General features: G+C 42.0%; 1 protein-coding gene across 2 annotated transcripts in view; it reads right to left on the reverse strand.

Moving 5' to 3' along the window:
- Window positions 1-3392: 3392 nt before the first annotated feature.
- LOC108706519 (lateral signaling target protein 2 homolog) overlaps window positions 3393-21098 on the reverse strand; it is a 130645-nt gene continuing 112939 nt past the window's right edge. Inside the window, exons 9-14 of one of the 2 annotated variants that reach the window (XM_018243011.2) lie at window positions 20399-20503; window positions 16353-16492; window positions 14109-14225; window positions 10933-11037; window positions 9720-9823; window positions 3393-9006 (exon numbers count right to left, since the gene is read on the reverse strand). In XM_018243011.2, the coding sequence (XP_018098500.1) occupies window positions 8875-9006; window positions 9720-9823; window positions 10933-11037; window positions 14109-14225; window positions 16353-16492; window positions 20399-20503 (703 nt within the window). In that variant the 3' untranslated portion in view covers window positions 3393-8874. The remainder of the gene's footprint in view (window positions 9007-9719; window positions 9824-10932; window positions 11038-14108; window positions 14226-16352; window positions 16493-20398; window positions 20504-21098) is intronic. The other variant, XM_041579373.1, reaches the window with a different exon arrangement.

The following is a 21098-nucleotide window of genomic DNA, read 5'->3' on the forward strand; positions in this document are numbered from 1 at the left end:
GTGTGTGTACAGAAAAGGAATGTCCTGTGCACCCCATTAGATACACCCCAAACAGTACTTAAAGGGGAAGTTCCCCTAAACAACCTAAAATAAGCCCTAGTTGGGGCATCAGAGAGAAAACACCGGGCAATGTTCTTGTGCTTATCAGGAATGCATGACAGGTCTCCAGCAACTGAGGGTTATAGATATAGGATGGAATATTGTGCCCCTGTAGAACAGAATTCTGGGACATACAGAGAGGCAAATGCTGGAGAGAGCTCTTGTAATGAATGATTTAAAAGGGATTGTAAAGTCAGTTATGAAATCTTGTACAATGAAAACAAGTCAACTCTAACACAGAATTTTAAGGCTGCGGAAGCTGGTTCATCCTCGTTACTTTCTACCCTCAACACTGAGCAGCAGCAGTGCATGTTTAGCACATCTCATACTTGGAATTGCCATTGGGGGCACTTGCAGTTGGCAGTTGGCACTCTGCACCCCTCCAAGGATTCATAGTTGACTTGTCCCTAGGCATTATTGATAGAGCCCCTACAATATTAAGCAATTACCCCAACCTTTCTGCAGTGCACTTGCCTTGAACATTCATTAAAGAAAGGGCTTTAGGCTGCTCCCTGCACCTGCAGGAGATCCTGGGTGTCATGGATACCCTTGTGCCGCCCCCACGCATGGTCCTTCCACTACAGGAGCAAGTTGCACCAGACAGAAGCCAATTAAAGCACAATTGCACCCGACTTCATTATTCACTTCCATGTGGGGAAGGTGCATTGTTGGTGAAAACATGGTGGTTTGTGCCTATTTATTTGCGCTTTGGATCCGGCCTTCATTGACAAGAGTCGTCCAGTGACTGTGCTACTTGCCCAAAAACTTTAAGTTTTGTGTCCCTCCTGCAAGTGACAAAGAGGAAACATTCAGCTGAGCGACACCATTTCCCTCTCTGCTCATTTATTTACATGAATTACATCAACAGAGATGACAATTAATTATCACTTCCCAAATCCATTTCTGTAAGCGCCGCGGTTTCTACTAATTAGTTTTAACTCTGTTCCCTCCCCCCATCTCTCTATCCAGTTTTATTTAAATTGGGCCAGAATTCATCTCAGTTATGTCAATATTCACTGTGGGTGATGCTGAGGTGCCTATTACTTCCCCCCATCTGCTGAAACTGGATAAAGTGCTTGGGACTCCCCCCTGTCTGTACAGGTAACGGATCATATAAATGCTCAGTGCTGAGGGCAAGAAACATGTCTCACTGGGGAAAACAACATTAAACAACAAAGGAAAGGAAACAAATCACATGTTCATTACTCCTATTCTTCATATAATCATTTATTTCCCACCCTGCTGGGCAGCCCTATCCAATGGGCTCCACTTCTTCAGCTGTAGGAATAAGAAGGGGCTGAAGGAAAATCCCCAGGGATGGGCTGTAGGAATAATTCTAGGAAGGGGCTGTAGGAATAATTCTAGGAAGGGACTGTAGGAATAATTCTAGGAAGGGACTGTAGGAATAATTCTAGGAAGGGACTGTAGGAATAATTCTAGGAATGGACTGTAGGAATATCGCCAGGAAGGGACTGTAGGAATAATTCTAGGAAGGGGCTGTAGGAATATCAATAGGAAGGGACTGTAGGAATAATTCTAGGAAGGGGCTGTAGGAATATCAATAGGAAGGGGCTGTAGGAAAAATTCTAGGAAGGGGCTGTAGGAATAATTCTAGGAATGGACTGTAGGAATATCAATAGGAAGGGACTGTAGGAATAATTCTAGGAAGGGACTGTAGGAATATCAATAGGAAGGGGCTGTAGGAAAAATTCTAGCAAGGGGCTGTAGGAAAAATTCTAGGAATGGACTGTAGGAATATCAATAGGAAGGGGCTGTAAGAATAATTCTAGGAAGGGGCTGTAGGAATAATTCTAGGAAAGGGACTGTAGGAATATCAATAGGAAGGGGCTGTAGGAATAATTCTAGGAAGGGACTGTAGGAATAATTCTAGGAAGGGACTGTAGGAATAATTTTAGGAAGGGATTGTAGAAATATCGCCAGGAAGGGACTGTAGGAATAATTCTAGGAAGGGGCTGTAGGAATATCGCCAGGAAGGGGCTGTAGGAATAATTCTAGGAATGGACTGTAGGAATATAGCCAGGAAGGGGCTGTAGGAATAATTCTAGGAAGGGGCTGTAGGAATATTGCCAGGAAGGGACTGTAGGAATAATTCTAGGAATGGACTGTAGGAATATCGCCAGGAAGGGGCTGTAGGAATAATTCTAGGAAGGGGCTGTAGGAATAATTCTAGGAATGGACTGTAGGAATATCGCCAGGAAGGGACTGTAGGAATAATTCTAGGAAGGGACTGTAGGAATATTGCCAGGAAGGGACTGTAGGAATAATTCTAGGAATGGACTGTAGGAATATCGCCAGGAAGGGGCTGTAGGAATAATTCTAGGAAGGGGCTGTAGGAATAATTCTAGGAAGGGACTTTAGGAATATTGCCAGGAAGGGACTGTAGGAATAATTCTAGGAATGGACTGTAGGAATATCGCCAGGAAGGGACTGTAGGAATAATTCTAGGAAGGGGCTGTAGGAATATCAATAGGAAGGGGCTGTAGGAAAAATTCTAGGAAGGGGCTGTAGGAATAATTCTAGGAAGGGACTGTAGGAATATTGCCAGGAAGGGACTGTAGGAATAATTCTAGGAATGGACTGTAGGAATATCAATAGGAAGGGACTGTAGCAATAATTCTAGAAAGGGACTGTAGGAATATCAATAGGAAGGGGCTGTAGGAAAAATTCTAGCAAGGGGCTGTAGGAAAAATTCTAGGAATGGACTGTAGGAATATCAATAGGAAGGGACTGTAAGAATAATTCTAGAAAGGGACTGTAGGAATAATTCTAGGAAGGGGCTGTAGGAATATCAATAGGAAGGGTCTGTAGGAATAATTCTAGGAAGGGACTGTAGGAATATCGCCAGGAAGGGACTGTAGGAATAATTCTAGGAAGGGGCTGTAGAAATATCAATAGGAAGGGGCTGTAGGAATAATTCTAGGAAGGTGCTGCAATATTGCTAGAATGTAAATCGCCGGTGGGATGGCACTCAGATCGCTTCAGCTTTCCGAAGTTGCCCGAAGTTTCCTTGTGAGGCAACTTCGGAAAACGAATCGTTCGGAGTGTAATCCCGCCGCCAATTTACATTCTAGCTGGCGGGAAGGCAATTAGGGAAGATTAGTCGCCCGAAGAAGAGGCGATTTGTCACAGCCCTAATAGACAGATTTTGCACAAGTGTGATCCTTCTGTCCCAGTGTAGGAGATGGAAGTGCCTAGGACTAGACTTATTGTGTTGCACATTGGGAATGTAAGAGATCATTCAGCGGCACAGAAGGAAGGAAATGAGGCGCAGATAGAGAAATTACTGATAGTTTAATTATCTGAAGTGATTACAAGACAAAAGTGTCCCTCAGAGGCGACTGAGTCCCAACACAAAGTCATTGTGCTTTTCACGTAGAGAAATCCAAGTATTTACATAAGAAACTACTGTACAGCATCTGAGATCCGTAAATAGATTCATGGAAAGGTTTCTCTGCTCGTTTCTATGGCATTTACAAAATAAGAAGAGGCTTTAAATAAATAAAGGTACAATCCATTAAATAATATTCGTTCTGTTTCACAGGAGGAGGAGTCGGTGCATATTTATGTCACATCTCGTAGCGGAAACGTACAAAAAACAAGCACAATGTGTCCTTAAATAAAGGAAAAGTAAAGAAACGGCAATATCTGTTGCAAAGTGAAGCCTGAGATTGAAGCCTGATGAGAAAACCAAGGGTTGATGCCGCTCTCTCTCTCCACCAGACACGGGGGCTGTGGGGCTCGTACAGCAGGGAGGTTCCACCAGCAGCTCTTGCAGAACTACACCTTACAGTAGCGAGGCAGCTCTGTACTAATAGGAGATACCCCTGCTGGTGGATAATATCGGGAAGGCCTATAGCATGGCGTTAATAGGGAAGCCATATTTGTACGTGTGTCTCGTGCATATCTCAATAACTCTCTATGTTGGCCACAAAGCTTCCACAGGCGTAAACAAAATCAGTTTCTTAGATAATAGAGCGGCCTTCCAGTTGTGCAGAACTACAACTCTCCCCAAACTCACTGGAAGGCTAACACATCATAAGACATTGAATTCTTCTTCTCTGATTATCTCTGTACTGATCTATATCCGCGGGGAGTGCCATTGTGCTTGTATCAGCCCAGGCAGGCTCTATATCGCTGTTATGTTATATCCCAGATGTTGCTGGACTAGGGAAAGAGGGAGGCTGCCAACAGAAGACTTTCCATGGGAGGACTTATATCTATATATGATGAACACAAAATAGACAATCATGGGATTAATCATGGCGACCCCATACTCTATCCAACACATCTGTCCATGGATCTCCCATCTGATTGGTGCGCTGTGAGCTGAAGGCTTTAGTCAATTTTTTTGGGAAATCTTTTTTCCTATATAAGCAACAGAGGGCCACCCTTGTAAGCCTCCGCCCTAAGCATTGGGCCCTTTGATGCCAATCCAGAAAGTACAGCCCTATCAGCACATGAGATTTTCAAGCAGTGCCAATCTATATTCATATTAAAGGTATGGGACCTGTTATCCAGAATGCATGGGGTTTTCCGGATAAGGGATCTTTTCTGTAATTTGGATCTTCATACCTTACTAGAAAACCATGTAAACATTAAATAAACCCAATAGGCTGGTTTTGCTTCCAATAAGGATTAATTATATCTTAGTTGGGATCAAGTACAAGCGACTGTTTTATTATTACACAGAAAAAGGAAATGTTTTTTTAAAATTTGGATTATTTGGATAAAATGGAGTCTATGGAAGACTGTCATTCCGTAATTCCGGTTTCCGGATAACGGATCCCATACCTGTACAATTATATTGGTCAGGATAGGCATGCAGAAATCTATCCTCTTCCTATAGCTGCAACTCCCAGCATGCTTTAACCCTTAATTATCAACACCTGGGGTGTCAGGGCTCTAGAATACAGGTATAGGATCCATTATCCGGAAACCCGTTATCCAGAAAGCTCAAGCTTAAGGCTGTCTTCCATAGACTTAATTAAATAATTTAATATTTTACTTTTTCTTTGTAATAAATTGATCTTGATCCCAACTAAGATAACACTAATACTTATTGGAGGCAAAAGCAGCCTATTGGGTTTATTTAATGGTTACATGATTTTAAACAGACTCAGCACTTAGAAAGTAAGGAGATCCAAATTACAGAAAGATCCCTTATCCGTAAAAACCCCAGGTCCTGAGCATTCTGGATAACAGGTCCCATACTTGTATATTTCAACATTATTGATAAGGTATGAAGGCAAATACAGTGGAGAAGGAATATTCTATGTAAACACAAGCAGCTATGGCTTCTTCTGTCCGTAACATGCTAATTATAACTGTATAATAATAAGCCACAGTGATTGTTAAATTGGAAGACACAGCGGATGGTGAAAACCAAAACTGTATAGTAGAGCCATAATTACTGGCGCCGGGGTCTGACCCAACTGCAAGGCCGCGGGCTGAGAGCCCCTGATCATGGGGGGATCCGAGGGATAACGGCACTGGGAGCTGACAATTGTTATTTCAATTTAAGTAATAGCAGTGCCTGTAGTATAAAGCAAGGAAGGCTCTTAGCTGTCTGGGAAATCCAGTTCAGCCAATAGCCTGGACTAGAAGTTGATCATCCATAGCAATTGCTTACAAAGATATGAAAATAGTACTCCACCTCTTTCTGTACTACACCTCCCAGCAGTCTCTACAAACCTATGATGGAACATGCTGGAGGGGCAAACCTCTTGCTACAATTTATACTACCAAACTGCAGACAGTGTCAACACATTTTCATACTCCCTCCCTGGTGCCTTTTTATAAGCAACCTTGTAATTTGCTGCTACAGCTCATGTACAACAGCTCAGTCTTGCTTTATGGCTGACATTTCCCCTCAGTGAGCTCATATGTCTGTCACTGTAGTGAGGAGCCCATAGAGTAACCCCAGCCTGTGGCTCCATCTGACCATAGTCTGCTCACAGCTCTATATCCTACTCCAACACATTATATCAGATTTGCGTGTTGATGTGAATTCCTACAGAACTGCAACTCCCTTTACCCTCAGCCTGCAGTGGACAATGGGAGTGGCACTGAAGTTCAGCAAAAAGCAGGAAAGCCACAAATTAACCTTGTCAGACACATTCCAACGCAACCTCTCTATATAAATCTCTTTATATAAACTAGGTCTTGACCCCTGCAAACCCCAGTGGGTCCTAGGAGTTAAACTTCAACAAATAATGAGCTGCAGGTTGGGCAACACTATTATAATGTTCTACTGTCGCCATTGGGGAGGCACTGAATTCACTATTTTGGATTCAGCTGAACCCCCGAATTCTTTGCAACAGATTTGGCCGAATACCGAACCAAATCCTAATTTGCATATGCAAATTACGGGCGGGAAGGGGAAAATATTTTTTACTTCCTTGTTTTGTGACAAAAAGTCACACAATTTCCCTCCGCCCCTAATTTGCATATACTAATTAGGATTCAGTGTGGTCAGGCAGAAAAATTTGGCCGAATCCAAAACCGAAAACTGTCATCATCTTGCCCTACTACTGCCATCTTCTACTACTGTCATCTTGCCCTACTACTGTCATCTTGCCCTACTACTGTCATCTTGCACTACTACTGTCATCCTCTTGCCCTGTTGCTGCCATCTTGCACTAATGTCATCATCTTGCCCCACTTCTCCCATCTTCTACTACTGTCATCTTGCCCTGCTACTGTCATCATCTTGCCCTACTACTGCCATCTTCCACTACTGTCATCCTCTTGCCCGACTACTGTCATCTTGCCCTGCTGCTGCCATCTTCTACTACTGTCATCTTGCACTACTGTCATCATCTTGCCCTACTTCTCCCATCTTCTACTACTGTCATCTTGCCCTACTACTGTCATCATATTGCCCTGCTGCTGCCATCTTGCCCGTCTGTGCTCACCATTCCACCACTCTCCCTATCCAAACTATAAACTATACAGACTGTTTCCAGGCACCAGTGTAATTTCCCCAACTCTGACTCTTATTACTTTATAGAATCAATATTTATAAAATAAATGAAGGGCAGGTGATAACGCAGAAAAATAAAATAAAAAACATTTATGATTAAAAAGTCACAAGTAATAAAAATACATTCCTTAATTCCCCCTCTATTCCAATAAATATTCCCCTACAGACAGGGGCTGCTTATGAATAAGATATGACTGGTTTGGGGGGTTAAGACAGAGCAAAGGGGGCAGCCAAATTGAACCCATAGCTTCTCAGGCTCCCCCGACAAAATTTAAGACCATCCCCAAACTCGCACCAATCCCACACCCCTGCTCTCTCTAAGGCCAACCCACCTTTTGCAACTCCAGTCCTTTTAAAGGTTTGTCATTTAGGACAGTCCCCTAAAATAGCCCAAGAATGGTAAAAGGACTAAGGTTTAGTGTTTATATCAGGGATGTAACCCCTGCAGCCCCCCCCAGTGCAGATCTTGGCCTGCCAACAAAGATTGCTGGGGACACCCTGCCTTCCTGGGGCCCAAGATTTATACAGTATTTCCATAGCTTAGATTTCCTCATCAGCCGCCCAAAAAAATAAATATATATATATGATCAAATCCAGTGTATCCAGGATTAACCTGCACCAACAACAAAAAATGGATCAGCTAGCACACAACCAACCAGACACAAATGTGGGCTTCTATACTGTGGGAAGGGTACGGCAGAACTACATCATTCACTATGTTATGACAAGGTGATTTACTTGCCTAATAAAACTCAGATTCATGTTTTAACACACTATAAATTATTCCAGTTTTCTCCAGGGTGAAATGAATGGATCTGAGCGTAACACTCGCTGCTCAGGCAGATTTCCCCTTTATCAAACGTGTGTAAATAGGGACATTAATGATTCTTCTCTGTCTGTATCTCCATATGGAAAATCTGGGACACAGAGACCCTTATCCACCCCAAAGTGTATGTCACATGTGTAGAACACCAGCCCCTTCATAAATAAATGCATCACATAAACAGTATAACACTGGAATGTGCAGGATAATGTTCCCATGTTACTTCCCTCCCCAGGAATGCAAATCATCACCAGAATCTCTCCTGTGTGCGACTCAAGTGTAAAACCAAACCCCCTACAAATACTGTGTCACATGGTACAACCGGATCAGAGAAGGGAACACACATGATGTCATGTCTCTGAGGTCACTGTGTTTGCGGATACCCATGGGCCAAAATCTTATAATGATAGTTTTTAACATTATTGCTATGAATTTGGGAAAAAAAGGAAAAGCTCTTTGCATGACAAGCACTTGCATTTGGCTTCCGGCTTCTATTTCTGTTCCATTGTTTCCTTCCTTCCCTCCCGGTTAAATTATACGAGGAAAGTAGAAGAGGAAATACAGGGCTGATATGATTATGGAGAGGTTATGATGCAGAGAGATGCTACAATCATTGAGTCTCCGGCGTTTAAGGTAAAACAGAATGCTCATAGCCCTATTCCTCACCGGGAGCACTTCTCTAGTAGTCAATGGCATTGGTTAGCTTAAAGCGGGACTGTTTGGAAGACTGATACAAAGACGGGATCTGCAGACGGTTCATCTTCTTCCTTTAGCAGCTTTAGAAAATGCAATCAGAACTCTGTACAAAGCATGAGCAATGTTTGGGTTAAAGCCTGCATGCCTCCTGCACTTTGCCTCCTGCACTATTGCCCCCAGCTCCTCTGTCCGGAGGTGATTCTTGGCTTGGGTAGAGTGCAAGCTGAGGATCCAGTTTCTCCAAATGTGGCCGTCACAATCCTGCCCTGTCGCTGTAGAAGGGGGTGACGTGGAACATGTAGCAGTGAGTGCAGACACGTACGGGCTTCATCTGTCCATATCTCGGCAAAGGGGCGGAATGGGAAGAGCAGCGGGAGCAGAAGATCTGTTATGGGGAACAAAGACATTGGTGTTGGAACCCAGACATTAAATGGGAACTATTGTGGAAATGAAAATTTAATATAAGCTTCCTCATACTGAAATAAGATACTTTCTAAATATAATCAATAAAACAATCTGTACTGTTTTTGAAATAATCAAGTTTATCTTCACTATTCCTCTCTCACTATTCCTTTCTCTTCATTCTGTCTTCATGCAGCAGTTGGGTGTCAGATATTTATTGACAGTTAGATCCAATATAGATTATATTGATATATATTTATATATCTTATAACAAAATATATTAATATTGGCTTCCTTTTGCCTAGAAGATATATTAGAACTCACTCTATTAAAATCACCAGACATCATGTTTCTCTATGTGCAGGATTTTGTTAGATTTTGTTTGTACTGGAATCAGTTATTTGAGTGAGCTCTAATTCATCTGGTAGGAAAGGAGCCCCCATATAAGATATATTGGATCTAACTGTCAATGATTATCTGACACCCAACTGCTGCATGAAGAGAGAATGAAGAGAGAATGAAGAGAAACAGATGTTGAGAGAGGAATAGTGAACATAATGATTATTTCTGAAACAAAATTGATTGTATTATTTCAGTATGATGAAGCTTATATTAAATTTTCATTTTCGCGATAGTTCCCCTTTAATAAAAGCGTGACTGTCTGACCAGCAGGTACAGTATCAAGGATACACTTACCTTGCCGCAGCTCCGGCAGTGGTGTTTCCTGCGAATGACGGTGAAGGGGGCCTCACAGGCCGTGCATAAACTGCACACTTCATCCGGCACCCATTCAGGAGGATCTGCACAACAGAGAATAGTGAGTCACAGTCTGATGGTGCAGAACCCAGTAGCACTTACAGCAGGGCCCTCATCTGTTCTGGTTATCAAACTGTCTCACAGACTGGCCAGCCAAATGCAGTTTGACCACATAAAAAGAACAGGCAGACTACGTGCTATAGTCAGGGATCAGATCACTGCTTAAAGGAGAACGAAACCCTAACATTTAATGTGGCTAAAAATGGCATATTTTATATAGTGAACTTATTGCATGAGGCTAAAGTTTCAGCTTGTCAATAGCAGCAATGATCCAGGACTTCAAACTTGTCACAGGGGGTCACCATCTTGGAAAGTGTCTGTGACACTCACATGCTCAGTGGGCTCTGATTGGCTGTTGAGAAGCTAAGCTTAGGGCTCGTCACTAATTATCCAGCAGAAAATGAGCTTCCCTGGCTGTAATATAAACTGATGCTACAGGTTTGCTGATTATTAAATTCTGATGCTAATTGCACTGGTTTCTGTGCTGCCATGTAGTAATTATCTGTATTAATTACTAATCAGCCTTATATTGTGACATTTCTATTCTATGTGTTCTGTATATTGTGAGTGGGTCCCTAAGCTCAGTAAGTGACAGCAGCACAGAGCATGTGCAGTGAATCAGCAGAAAAGAAGATGGGGAGCTACTGGGGCATCTTTGGAGACACAGATCTTTACTGCTAAAGGGCTGTGGTTGCCTTGGGCTGGTACAGAAGCATAAAACATAATGTGCAACATTTCTAGCTACTCCTTTAGTTAGGCTTAAGTTCTCCTTTAAGTGTAGACATTTTACTTGTTTGATACGTAACGGATCATTAGAAGCACAAAGTTTTCACAAATCAAGGGCCCCACGTGCTGACTGATGAATATATGTGGATTCCCAATATAAAATAAGATCAGAATCCCCTTTTGTTTATCAGTTCTCTTGTTCTAAACCTCACCTGCCATCTCCAGCCTTTCTCTTGGCTGCCCTTACACTCAGGTCCCACTCATACTCATTCCCAATCCAACAACAACTACCAGACTGTGCTGATACCACAATTGCCTTGTCTTGCCCCACACATGGGAGATGCCAGGGTAAATGCAACCTGAATACCTTCAAATTCCCCATCCTGGGCCTTCGCATCCAGCTCTGAAGAGGTGATGGTTTCCTGGCACAGAGCACAATCTTCTAAGGCTGCACTTCTAAGCCCCTGATTGGCTGCAAAGGAAAGCAAATTGTAATTATGCATACATATACATACTTTATATTTAATTATACATACTTTACTATTAATTTACCACAATAAAGGAATTGTTCAGTGTACAAATAAAAACTGGGTAAATAGACAGACTGTGCAAAATAAAAAATGTTTCTAATAAATTTAGTTAGCCAAAAATGTATAAAGGCTGGAGTGACTGGATGTGTAACATAATAGCCAGAACACTACTTCCTGCTTTTCAGCTCTATTGGCTTCCACTGATTGGTTACCAGGCAGTAACCAATCGGTGACTTGAGGGGGGGGGCATATGGGTCATAACTGTTGCTTTTGAATCTGAGCTGAATGCTGAGGATCAATTACAACATCACTGAACAGTTATGTCCCATGTGGGCCCCCCTTATAGTCACTGACTAACTCAGAGTTAGAGAGCTGAAAAGCAGGAAGTAGTGTTCTGGCTATTATGTTACACATCCAGTCACCCCAGCCTTTATACATTACATTTTTGGCTAATCCTCCTGCCCGGTGGAACCGAATCCTAATTTGCATATGCAAATTAGGGGCAGGGAGGGAAATCGCATGACTTTTTGTAACAAAACAAAGAAGTAAAAATGTTTTCCCTTTCCCACCCCTAATTTGCATATTCAAATTAGGATTCAGTTCAGTATTCAACCGAATCTTTTGTGATGGATTCGCCGGTTTGGCAGAATCCAAAATAGTGGATTTGGTGCATCCCTAATTCTAAGCAACTTTTTAGTTGGTCTTCATTGTTTATTTTAGTTTTTTTTTAATTATTTGCCTTCTTCTTCTTCTGACTCTTTCTAGATGGGGTCACTGACCCCATCTAAAAAAAACAAATGCTCTGTAAGGCTACAAATGTATTGTTATTGCTACTTTTTATTATTTATCTTTCTATTTCGGCCCTCCCCTATTTATATTCCAGTATCTTATTCAAATCAATGCATGGTTGCTAGGGTAATTTGGAGCCTAGCAACCAGATTGCTGAAGCTGCAAACTGGGGAGCTGCTGAATAAAAAAACCAAAATAACTCAAAATCCACAAATAATACAAAATGAAAACCGATACCAAATTGTCCCAGAATATCACTCTCTACATCATACTAAAAGTTTATTTAAAGGTGAACAACCCCTTTAAGGAAAGGTTAAAGAACAACTAAAGGAGATTGGGCTTTTTTTAACCCCATATTATTAAAAAAGGACTACAGTGCAGCATCCTATCGACAGCAGCCTGGCTGTACTTCATCTTGTCTGGTACTTTGTGAGCACAGGACATGTTACCAGTACACAAGCATTATTGAACCCAGGACTAAGAGTTGATTGGGCATATCAGGGCAGCCATCATGGGAGTCCAGCGTAGTAATGGGGGAATTTATTTGCCAGGCGCAAATTCGCTGCAAATTTCCACATTTCGCCGCTGGTAGGGATGCACTGAATACAGGATTCAGTTCGGGATTCGCCCAGGACTTTTTCAGCAGCATTTGGATTCGGCCGAATCCTTCTGCCCGGCGAACGGAATCCGAATTTGCATATGCAAATTAGGGAGGGAAATTGTGTGAAAAAGTAAAAAAAACAAGGAAGTAAAAAATGTTTTCCCCTTCTCACCCCTAATTTGCATATGCAAATTAGGATTCGGTTTGGTATTCGCCCGAATCTTTTGCGAAGGATTCGGGGGTTCGGCCGAATCCAAAATAGTAAATTTGGTGCATCCATAGCCGCTGGCGAATAAATTCACAAGATTCCCGTGCAAAATTCGCCGGCGACAATTAAAGGCGACCATTGACTTGCGTCAAATTGTCGCCAGCGTCAAAAGTTGCGTTTCGCTAATTTTTAGACGTTTCACAAATTTCGCTTATTTTCCTGCGAATCGAGAGAAATTCGCCCATCACTATTAAAGATGTCTGGGGCCTCTTCCCACTTGTTCACCATAGCAACAAAAGCAGCAGTGACATTTCTCCATCCATCATTACTCGGCTGGAGTGGAAGTCATTTCTTTTCCCAGAAGGAACATGATAGCCAATGCTCTATGCCAATTTAGAAGTCATTTTATTTGTAGTGACATTATTACTTGTCCTACATGAGCCCATTCCATGTCCTGTTGCTGCTCGTGCCGACTCAAGTCACGAGGAAATCACATATCCGAAGGGGAATTAGGGGAAGGCTACTCTCAACGTTCTGCCAGAGCCTTTACATTATAAGGCATTTCATTTTAGAAGGTTCTTCATTAAACTTAAAGGCCAAACAGAAACAAAATGTTGTACAGGTATAGGATCTGTTATCCAGAAACCCGTCATCCAGAAAGCTCCGAATTACGCGAAGGCCGTCTCCCATAGACTCCATTTTATCCAAATTTTTAAAAAGATGATTTCCTTTTTCAAACAGTAGTTTGTACTTGATCCCAACTAAGCTATAATTATATTGGAAGAAAAAACAGACTATTGGGTTTATTTAATGTTTATATGATTTTCTGGTAGACTTAAAGTATGAAGATCCAAATTATGTAAAGATCCGTTATCCGGAAAACAATGAGCATTTGAGATAACAGGTCCCGTACGTGTATATCCAATATATAAGGGTCTATATGATAAGGTCCTTCTTGTAAATAAATAGACAGATATGTGACTGCAGAGTTACCTCTGACCTTACATTACACTTGGCTGAATATGATAAAGGATGTGGGGGATATTTTTCGTGTTTATAATTTAAACATTTTTGGCCTTTATTTAAATCTATTGGTAGTTATCAGGGGTGTGTTCATAAATGTGTAACCGGAGTGCCGTCTGCTGTTGTGTCCTAGGGAGGCCTTTTAAAAATGTCGTTACTGAGGCAGGAAGCACCTTCTGGCACATCTCTGCTCAGTTCTATTGCTCAGTGAGACGGCAGTCTCTATATATGAAGCCTACTAAGGAAAACCTGGAATTAACCGTGAGGTCTGGTTGCAATCTCCCATCAATGACGGTAGTAGCGTTTTTTAATAGCTCTACCCTCTTAGCAAACAGAATTTGTCATATTTTTATTTTTGCCCAAAAATTTTGATTTGCCCAAATTGCCAGTACCTTTCTTTTGCTTGCCCTTGTCTTCGGTCTCTTGTTTGGTGGCCATCACCTCAAACAAAGTCTTCAGTATGCTTCTTAGGTCGCTGGCGTAGTTTGTCTGTAACTGATCGGCGACACCTATAGAGCATTAGTAATATTAGCAAGGGGAAGTAAAGGGTTGCTAGAGACTTATTTATATAATCAAGAAGAGAGGTCTATGTATTATTCAGACCCCACACAAGAAGTGGGCTGATATACTGTCCCTTATGAGGGACAGGGCCCTTCTAAGGAGCATGGGGCCCCATGAATAACAATGGAGGCCCAGTCATTATGCCTTTTTTATCCTTTTTATCCTGCAGTGCGGCCCTATGTGAAGGCTATAAACAAATTATTTTCTTTATACATTTACTCCATCTATACTTCCTTGTACACATCCTTTAGCCCAATGAGCTTACGACCTGGGATTGGTGCTTTGCTCTCAGGGAAGTACAGAGACTTGGCCAAAGAAGTTGAAAAAAACAGAAACCTTAAAAGGGGAACTATTGTGAAAATTAAAATTTAATATAAGCTTCATCGCATTGAAACTTTCTAAATACATTCAATTAAATATTCTGCATCGTTTCTGAAATAATCAAGTTTATGTTCACTATTCCTCTCTCAGCATCTGTTTCTCTTCATTCTGTCTTCATACAGCAGTTGGATGTCAGATATTCAATGACAGATCCAATATATCTTATAGGGGGGCTCCTTTTGCCTAGAAGATGTATTAGAGCTCACTCTATTAAACTCACCAGACATCATGTCTCTCTACATGCAGAATTTGTGCAAAAGGCAGTTATTTTGTTACATTTTGTTTGTACTGGAATCAGTTATTTGAGTGAGCTCTAATTCATCTGCTAGGAAAGGAGCCCCCCTATAAGATATATTGGATCTAACTGTCAATGAATATCTGACACCCAACTGCTGCATGAAGACAGAATGAAGAGAAACAGATGCTGAGAGAGGAATAGTGAACATAAACTTGATTATTTTAGAAACAATGCAGAATATTTAATTGTATTTATAAAGTTTCTCATTTCAGTATGATGAAGCTTATATTAAATGTTCATTTTTGCTATAGTTCCCCTTTAAATGAGTGATTTGCAGACTGTCTGGGTTTGGTTACCCCTTCCTGGCCCACATTTGATCACGGTAATAACAAGTATATACAGGGCAACAATAAACATTTGACCTAAGTATCACCCTAACTGACCTTTGGGCTCTGTCCCTATGAACAGTGTCCTGGAGATATAAGGCAGCCCATAGTAACCCTGTCCTCATAGGAATCATCAGGAAAGGGGGACGCTGGATGCCCATGATGTAGAAAACACCTAGATACAGAGCTTTCACATGCCTGGTACTGCTCAAAAAAATCAATCTCCCCCTCCATAGACAAATTCAGAAAAAAGAAACCATTAAACTAAATCATGATGACAAAGTAAATACAGATAATGTCCATATGAAGCTCATTAAAGGAGAACTAAACCCTAAAAAATACTATATTTTATATAGTGAACTATAGCCTAAAGTTTGAGCTTGTCAATAGCAGCAATGATCCAGGACTTCAAACTTGTCACAGGGGGTCACCATCTTGGAAAGTGTCTGTGACACTCACATGCTCAGTGGGCTCTGATTGGCTGTTGAGAAGCTAAGCTTAGGGCTCGTCACTAATTATCCAGCAGAAAATGAGCTTCCCTGGCTGTAATATAAGCTGATGCTACAGGTTTGCTGATTATTAAATTCTGATGCTAATTGCACTGGTTTCTGTGCTGCCATGTAGTAATTATGTGTATTAATTACTAATCAGCCTTATATTGTGACATTTCTATTCTATCTGTACTGTATATTGTGAGTGGGTCCCTAAGCTCAGTAAGTGACAGCAGCACAGAGCATGTGCAGTGAATCAGCAGAAAAGAAGATGGGGAGCTACTGGGGCATCTTTGGAGACACAGATCTTTACTGCTAAAGGGCTGTGGTTGCCTTGGGCTGGTACAGAAGCACAAAACATAATGTACAACATTTCTAGCTACTTCTTTAGTTAGGCTTTAGTTCTCCTTTAAGGCACAGTAGAACCTGTAAGATGAAGTTGGAGCTTTACTGTACAATCAGATTGCTGAGAACTATATGAAAACAAAGTGGAAGATTAACATGAATGGCGCGGAGTCTTTATTGTGTATATAGAGTCTGTTTAATAAAACCCAGTGTCGAGGGTCGGGCGTCACACACCTGAGATACAGACAAAGAGTCGGTGAATGAGGTCATTACTGCTGTGGAAACGGGATCGGATCTTGTGTCGGGAAGCAATTTTCGCGGCCTGCAGCGCCAGCTGAATCTCCTCCTGATCAATGTCGTCTGATGAGCAAGAACTGGACCAGCACCGGAATAAGGATGAGAGAAAGAACACAGGGAAAATGGACATCAACTCTTATAGACAGCAGGAAAGGAGGAGACATAATCAGATAGAAGACAAGAGAGGGGCCCTGTCAATTAGTTCCACTCGTCTGTAAATATATAAATATTCCTCATTATACCCTGCTGCCTTACTATATCTGGGAGTCGTAGTTCAGCAACAGCTCGAGAGTCAAAAGGAATTGGTTATGTTTCTAAAGTACAGGTATGGGACCTGTTATGCAGAATACTCGGGACCTGGGGTTTTCTGGATAATGGGTCTTTCTGTAATTTTGGATCTTCATACCTTAAAGGGGTGGTTCACCTTTAAGTTAACTTTTTTTTATTATTATTTATTTCCCCCCCCCCCCGAACATTTTTAGGGAAAAGGATACAGAAAATAAAAAGGTCAGAAAAGCGAAGGGAAAGTAGAAATTCTTAAAAATATCTTTACTAATATACAATATGCAGTCATGTAATATCGTCATTTTCTTGTAAACAATTATTAAGTTAACTTTTAGTATGTTGTTGAATTTTCAATTCTAAGCAACTTTGCAATTTGTCTTCATTATTAATTTTTTAATTTTAAACTCTTTGCAGCTTTCAAATGGGGGTCACTGACCCCTTCTAAAAAACAAATGCTCTGTAAGGCTACAAATGTATTGTTACTGCTACTTTGTATTTGTCATCTTTCCTCTCCTATTCATATACAGTCTCTTATTCACATCAATGCTTAGTTCCTATAGGCACCATCTCTCCCTACTATACCTGCTATCCCACAGTCACACTCCCTTCCCAGAGACTATTATCCACTGTTACTATAGGCACTATCTCTCCCTACTATACCTGCTATCCCACAGTCACACTCCCTTCCCAGAGACTATTATCCCACTGTTACTATAGACACCATCTCTCCCTACTATACCTGCTATCCCACAGTCACACTCCCTTCCCAGAGACTATTATCCACTGTTACTATAGACACCATCTCTCCCTACTATACCTGCTATCCCACAGTCACACTCCCTTCCCAGAGACTATTATCCCACTGTTACTATAGACACCATCTCTCCCTACTATACCTGCTATCCCACAGTCACACTCCCTTCCCAGAGACTATTATCCACTGTTACTATAGGCATCATCTCTCCCTACTATACCTGCTATCCAACAGTCACACTACCTTCCCACAGACTATTATCCCACTGTTACTATAGACACCATCTCTCCCTACTATACCTGCTATCCCACAGTCACAATCCCTTCCCAGAGACTATTATCCACTGTTACTATAGGCATCATCTCTCCCTACTATACCTGCTATCCCACAGTCACACTCCCTTCCCAGAGACTATTATCCACTGTTACTATAGGCATCATCTCTCCCTACTATACCTGCTATCCCACAGTCACACTCCCTTCCCAGAGACTATTATCCACTGTTACTATAGACACCATCTCTCCCTACTATACCTGCGATCCCACAGTCACACTCCCTTCCCAGAGACTATTATCCCACTGTTACTATAGACACCATCTCTCCCTACTATACCTGCTATCCCACAGTCACACTCCCTTCCCAGAGACTATTATCCACTGTTACTATAGACACCATCTCTCCCTACTATACCTGTTATCCCACAGTCACACTCCCTTCCCAGAGACTATTATCCACTGTTACTATAGACACCATCTCTCCCTACTATACCTGCTATCCCACAGTCACACTCCCTTCCCAGAGACTATTATCCCACTGTTACTATAGACACCATCTCTCCCTACTATACCTGCTATCCCACAGTCACACTCCCTTCCCAGAGACTATTATCCACTGTTACTATAGGCATCATCTCTCCCTACTATACCTGCTATCCAACAGTCACACTCCCTTCCCAGAGACTATTATCCCACTGTTACTATAGACACCATCTCTCCCTACTATACCTGCTATCCCACAGTCACACTCCCTTCCCAGAGACTATTATCCACTGTTACTATAGACACCATCTCTCCCTACTATACCTGCTATCCCACAGTCACAATCCCTTCCCAGAGACTATTATCCACTGTTACTATAGGCACCATCTCTCCCTACTATACCTGCTATCCCACAGTCACACTCCCTTCCCAGAGACTATTATCCACTGTTACTATAGGCATCATCTCTCCCTACTATACCTGCTATCCAACAGTCACACTCCCTTCCCAGAGACTATTATCCCACTGTTACTATAGACACCATCTCTCCCTACTATACCTGCTATCCCACAGTCACACTCCCTTCCCAGAGACTATTATCCACTGTTACTATAGACACCATCTCTCCCTACTATACCTGTTATCCCACAGTCACACTCCCTTCCCAGAGACTATTATCCCACTGTTACTATAGACACCATCTCTCCCTACTATACCTGCTATCCCACAGTCACACTCCCTTCCCAGAGACTATTATCCACTGTTACTATAGGCATCATCTCTCCCTACTATACCTGCTATCCAACAGTCACACTACCTTCCCACAGACTATTATCCCACTGTTACTATAGGCACCATCTCTCCCTACTATACCTGCTATCCCACAGTCACACTCCCTTCCCAGAGACTATTATCCCACTGTTACTATAGACACCATCTCTCCCTACTATACCTGCTATCCCACAGTCACACTCCCTTCCCAGAGACTATTATCCCACTGTTACTATAGACACCATCTCTCCCTACTATACCTGCTATCCCACAGTCACACTCCCTTCCCAGAGACTATTATCCACTGTTACTATAGACACCATCTCTACCTACTATACCTGCTATCCCACAGTAACACTCCCTTCCCAGAGACTATTATCCCACTGTTACTATAGGCACCATCTCTCCCTACTATACCTGCTATCCCACAGTCACACTCCCTTCCCAGAGACTATTATCCACTGTTACTATAGACACCATCTCTACCTACTATACCTGCTATCCCACAGTCACACTCCCTTCCCAGAGACTATTATCCCACTGTTACTATAGACACCATCTCTCCCTACTATACCTGCTATCCCACAGTCACACTCCCTTCCCAGAGACTATTATCCCCACTGTTACTATAGACACCATCTCTCCCTACTATACCTGCTATCCCACAGTCACACTCCCTTCCCAGAGACTATTATCCACTGTTACTATAGACACCATCTCTCCCTACTATACCTGCTATCCCACAGTCACACTCCCTTCCCAGAGACTATTATCCCCACTGTTACTATAGACACCATCTCTCCCTACTATACCTGCTATCCCACAGTCACACTCCCTTCCCAGAGACTATTATCCACTGTTACTATAGACACCATCTCTCCCTACTATACCTGCTATCCCACAGTCACACTCCCTTCCCAGAGACTATTATCCCACTGTTACTATAGACACCATCTCTCCCTACTATACCTGCTATCCCACAGTCACACTCCCTTCCCAGAGACTATTATCCACTGTTACTATAGGCACCATCTCTCCCTACTATACCTGCTATCCCACAGTCACACTCCCTTCCCAGAGACTATTATCCACTGTTACTATAGACATCATCTCTCCCTACTATACCTGCTATCCCACAGTCACACTCCCTTCCCAGAGACTATTGTTACTATAGGCACCATCAGTGTGTCTCCTGCTTGGGGCCAATATAAGGTAATTTGATAATTCATATATGAAGACATATTTGCTAATAAGTAGCAAATAGTAGGGTAGAGAGAAGAGCTTTTTGAGGTAGCAAACAGTGATCAGTTTGTAGAGCAGAGAAGTAGTTGGAGAGTGTGACGTATAGAGAATGGAAGCAGAAAGTCATATTAGCGAGTGGCCCGTGTGGAGAGCATATGGGACACCATTATTACCTCAGAGAATCTAAGCTGGAGAGACTACATGTAGTGACAGAAACACTCTCATAGTCACTGCTGGAGATGGAGTTGAGGGCAGAATCACGTAATTCATCCTGAGAACTGAAAACAAGAAATAAAATGAACCAGACGGAACAATGGAATGAGTTGCACAGTGGAAGCAAATTGATCTAGAATGGAAAAAGTGAAAATTGGAAGGTGCAATGTTCCTGCCTTCATGGGGGGCAGTTCTACTCTATTCCGCACATGTTGTCTCCGGCTCTCACAGGCAGCTGCTTATTGTATTATTTGTCTGAACTCCACACTTAAAGGAACAGTAACATCAAAAGATGAAAGTTTAGAAGTAATGAAAATATCCTGTAGTGTTGCCCTGCACTTGTAAAACTGATCTGTTTGCTTCAGAAACACTACTATAGTTCATATAATCAAGCTGCTGTGTAGCCATGGGTGCAGCCATTCAAGCACAGGATACACAGTAGATAACAGATAAGTACTACTATAGTTTATATAAACAAGCTGCTGTGTAGCCATGGGTGCAGCCATTCAAGCACTGGATACACAGTAGATAACAGATAAGTACTACTATAGTTTATATAAACAAGCTGCTGTGTAGCCATGGGGGCAGCCATTCAAGCACAGGATACACAGTAGATAACAGATAAGTACTACTATAGTTTATATAAACAAGCTGCTGTAT

Source organism: Xenopus laevis, chromosome 1S (genome assembly GCF_017654675.1).
Source record: "Xenopus laevis strain J_2021 chromosome 1S, Xenopus_laevis_v10.1, whole genome shotgun sequence".
Lineage (NCBI taxonomy): Eukaryota > Metazoa > Chordata > Amphibia > Anura > Pipidae > Xenopus > Xenopus laevis.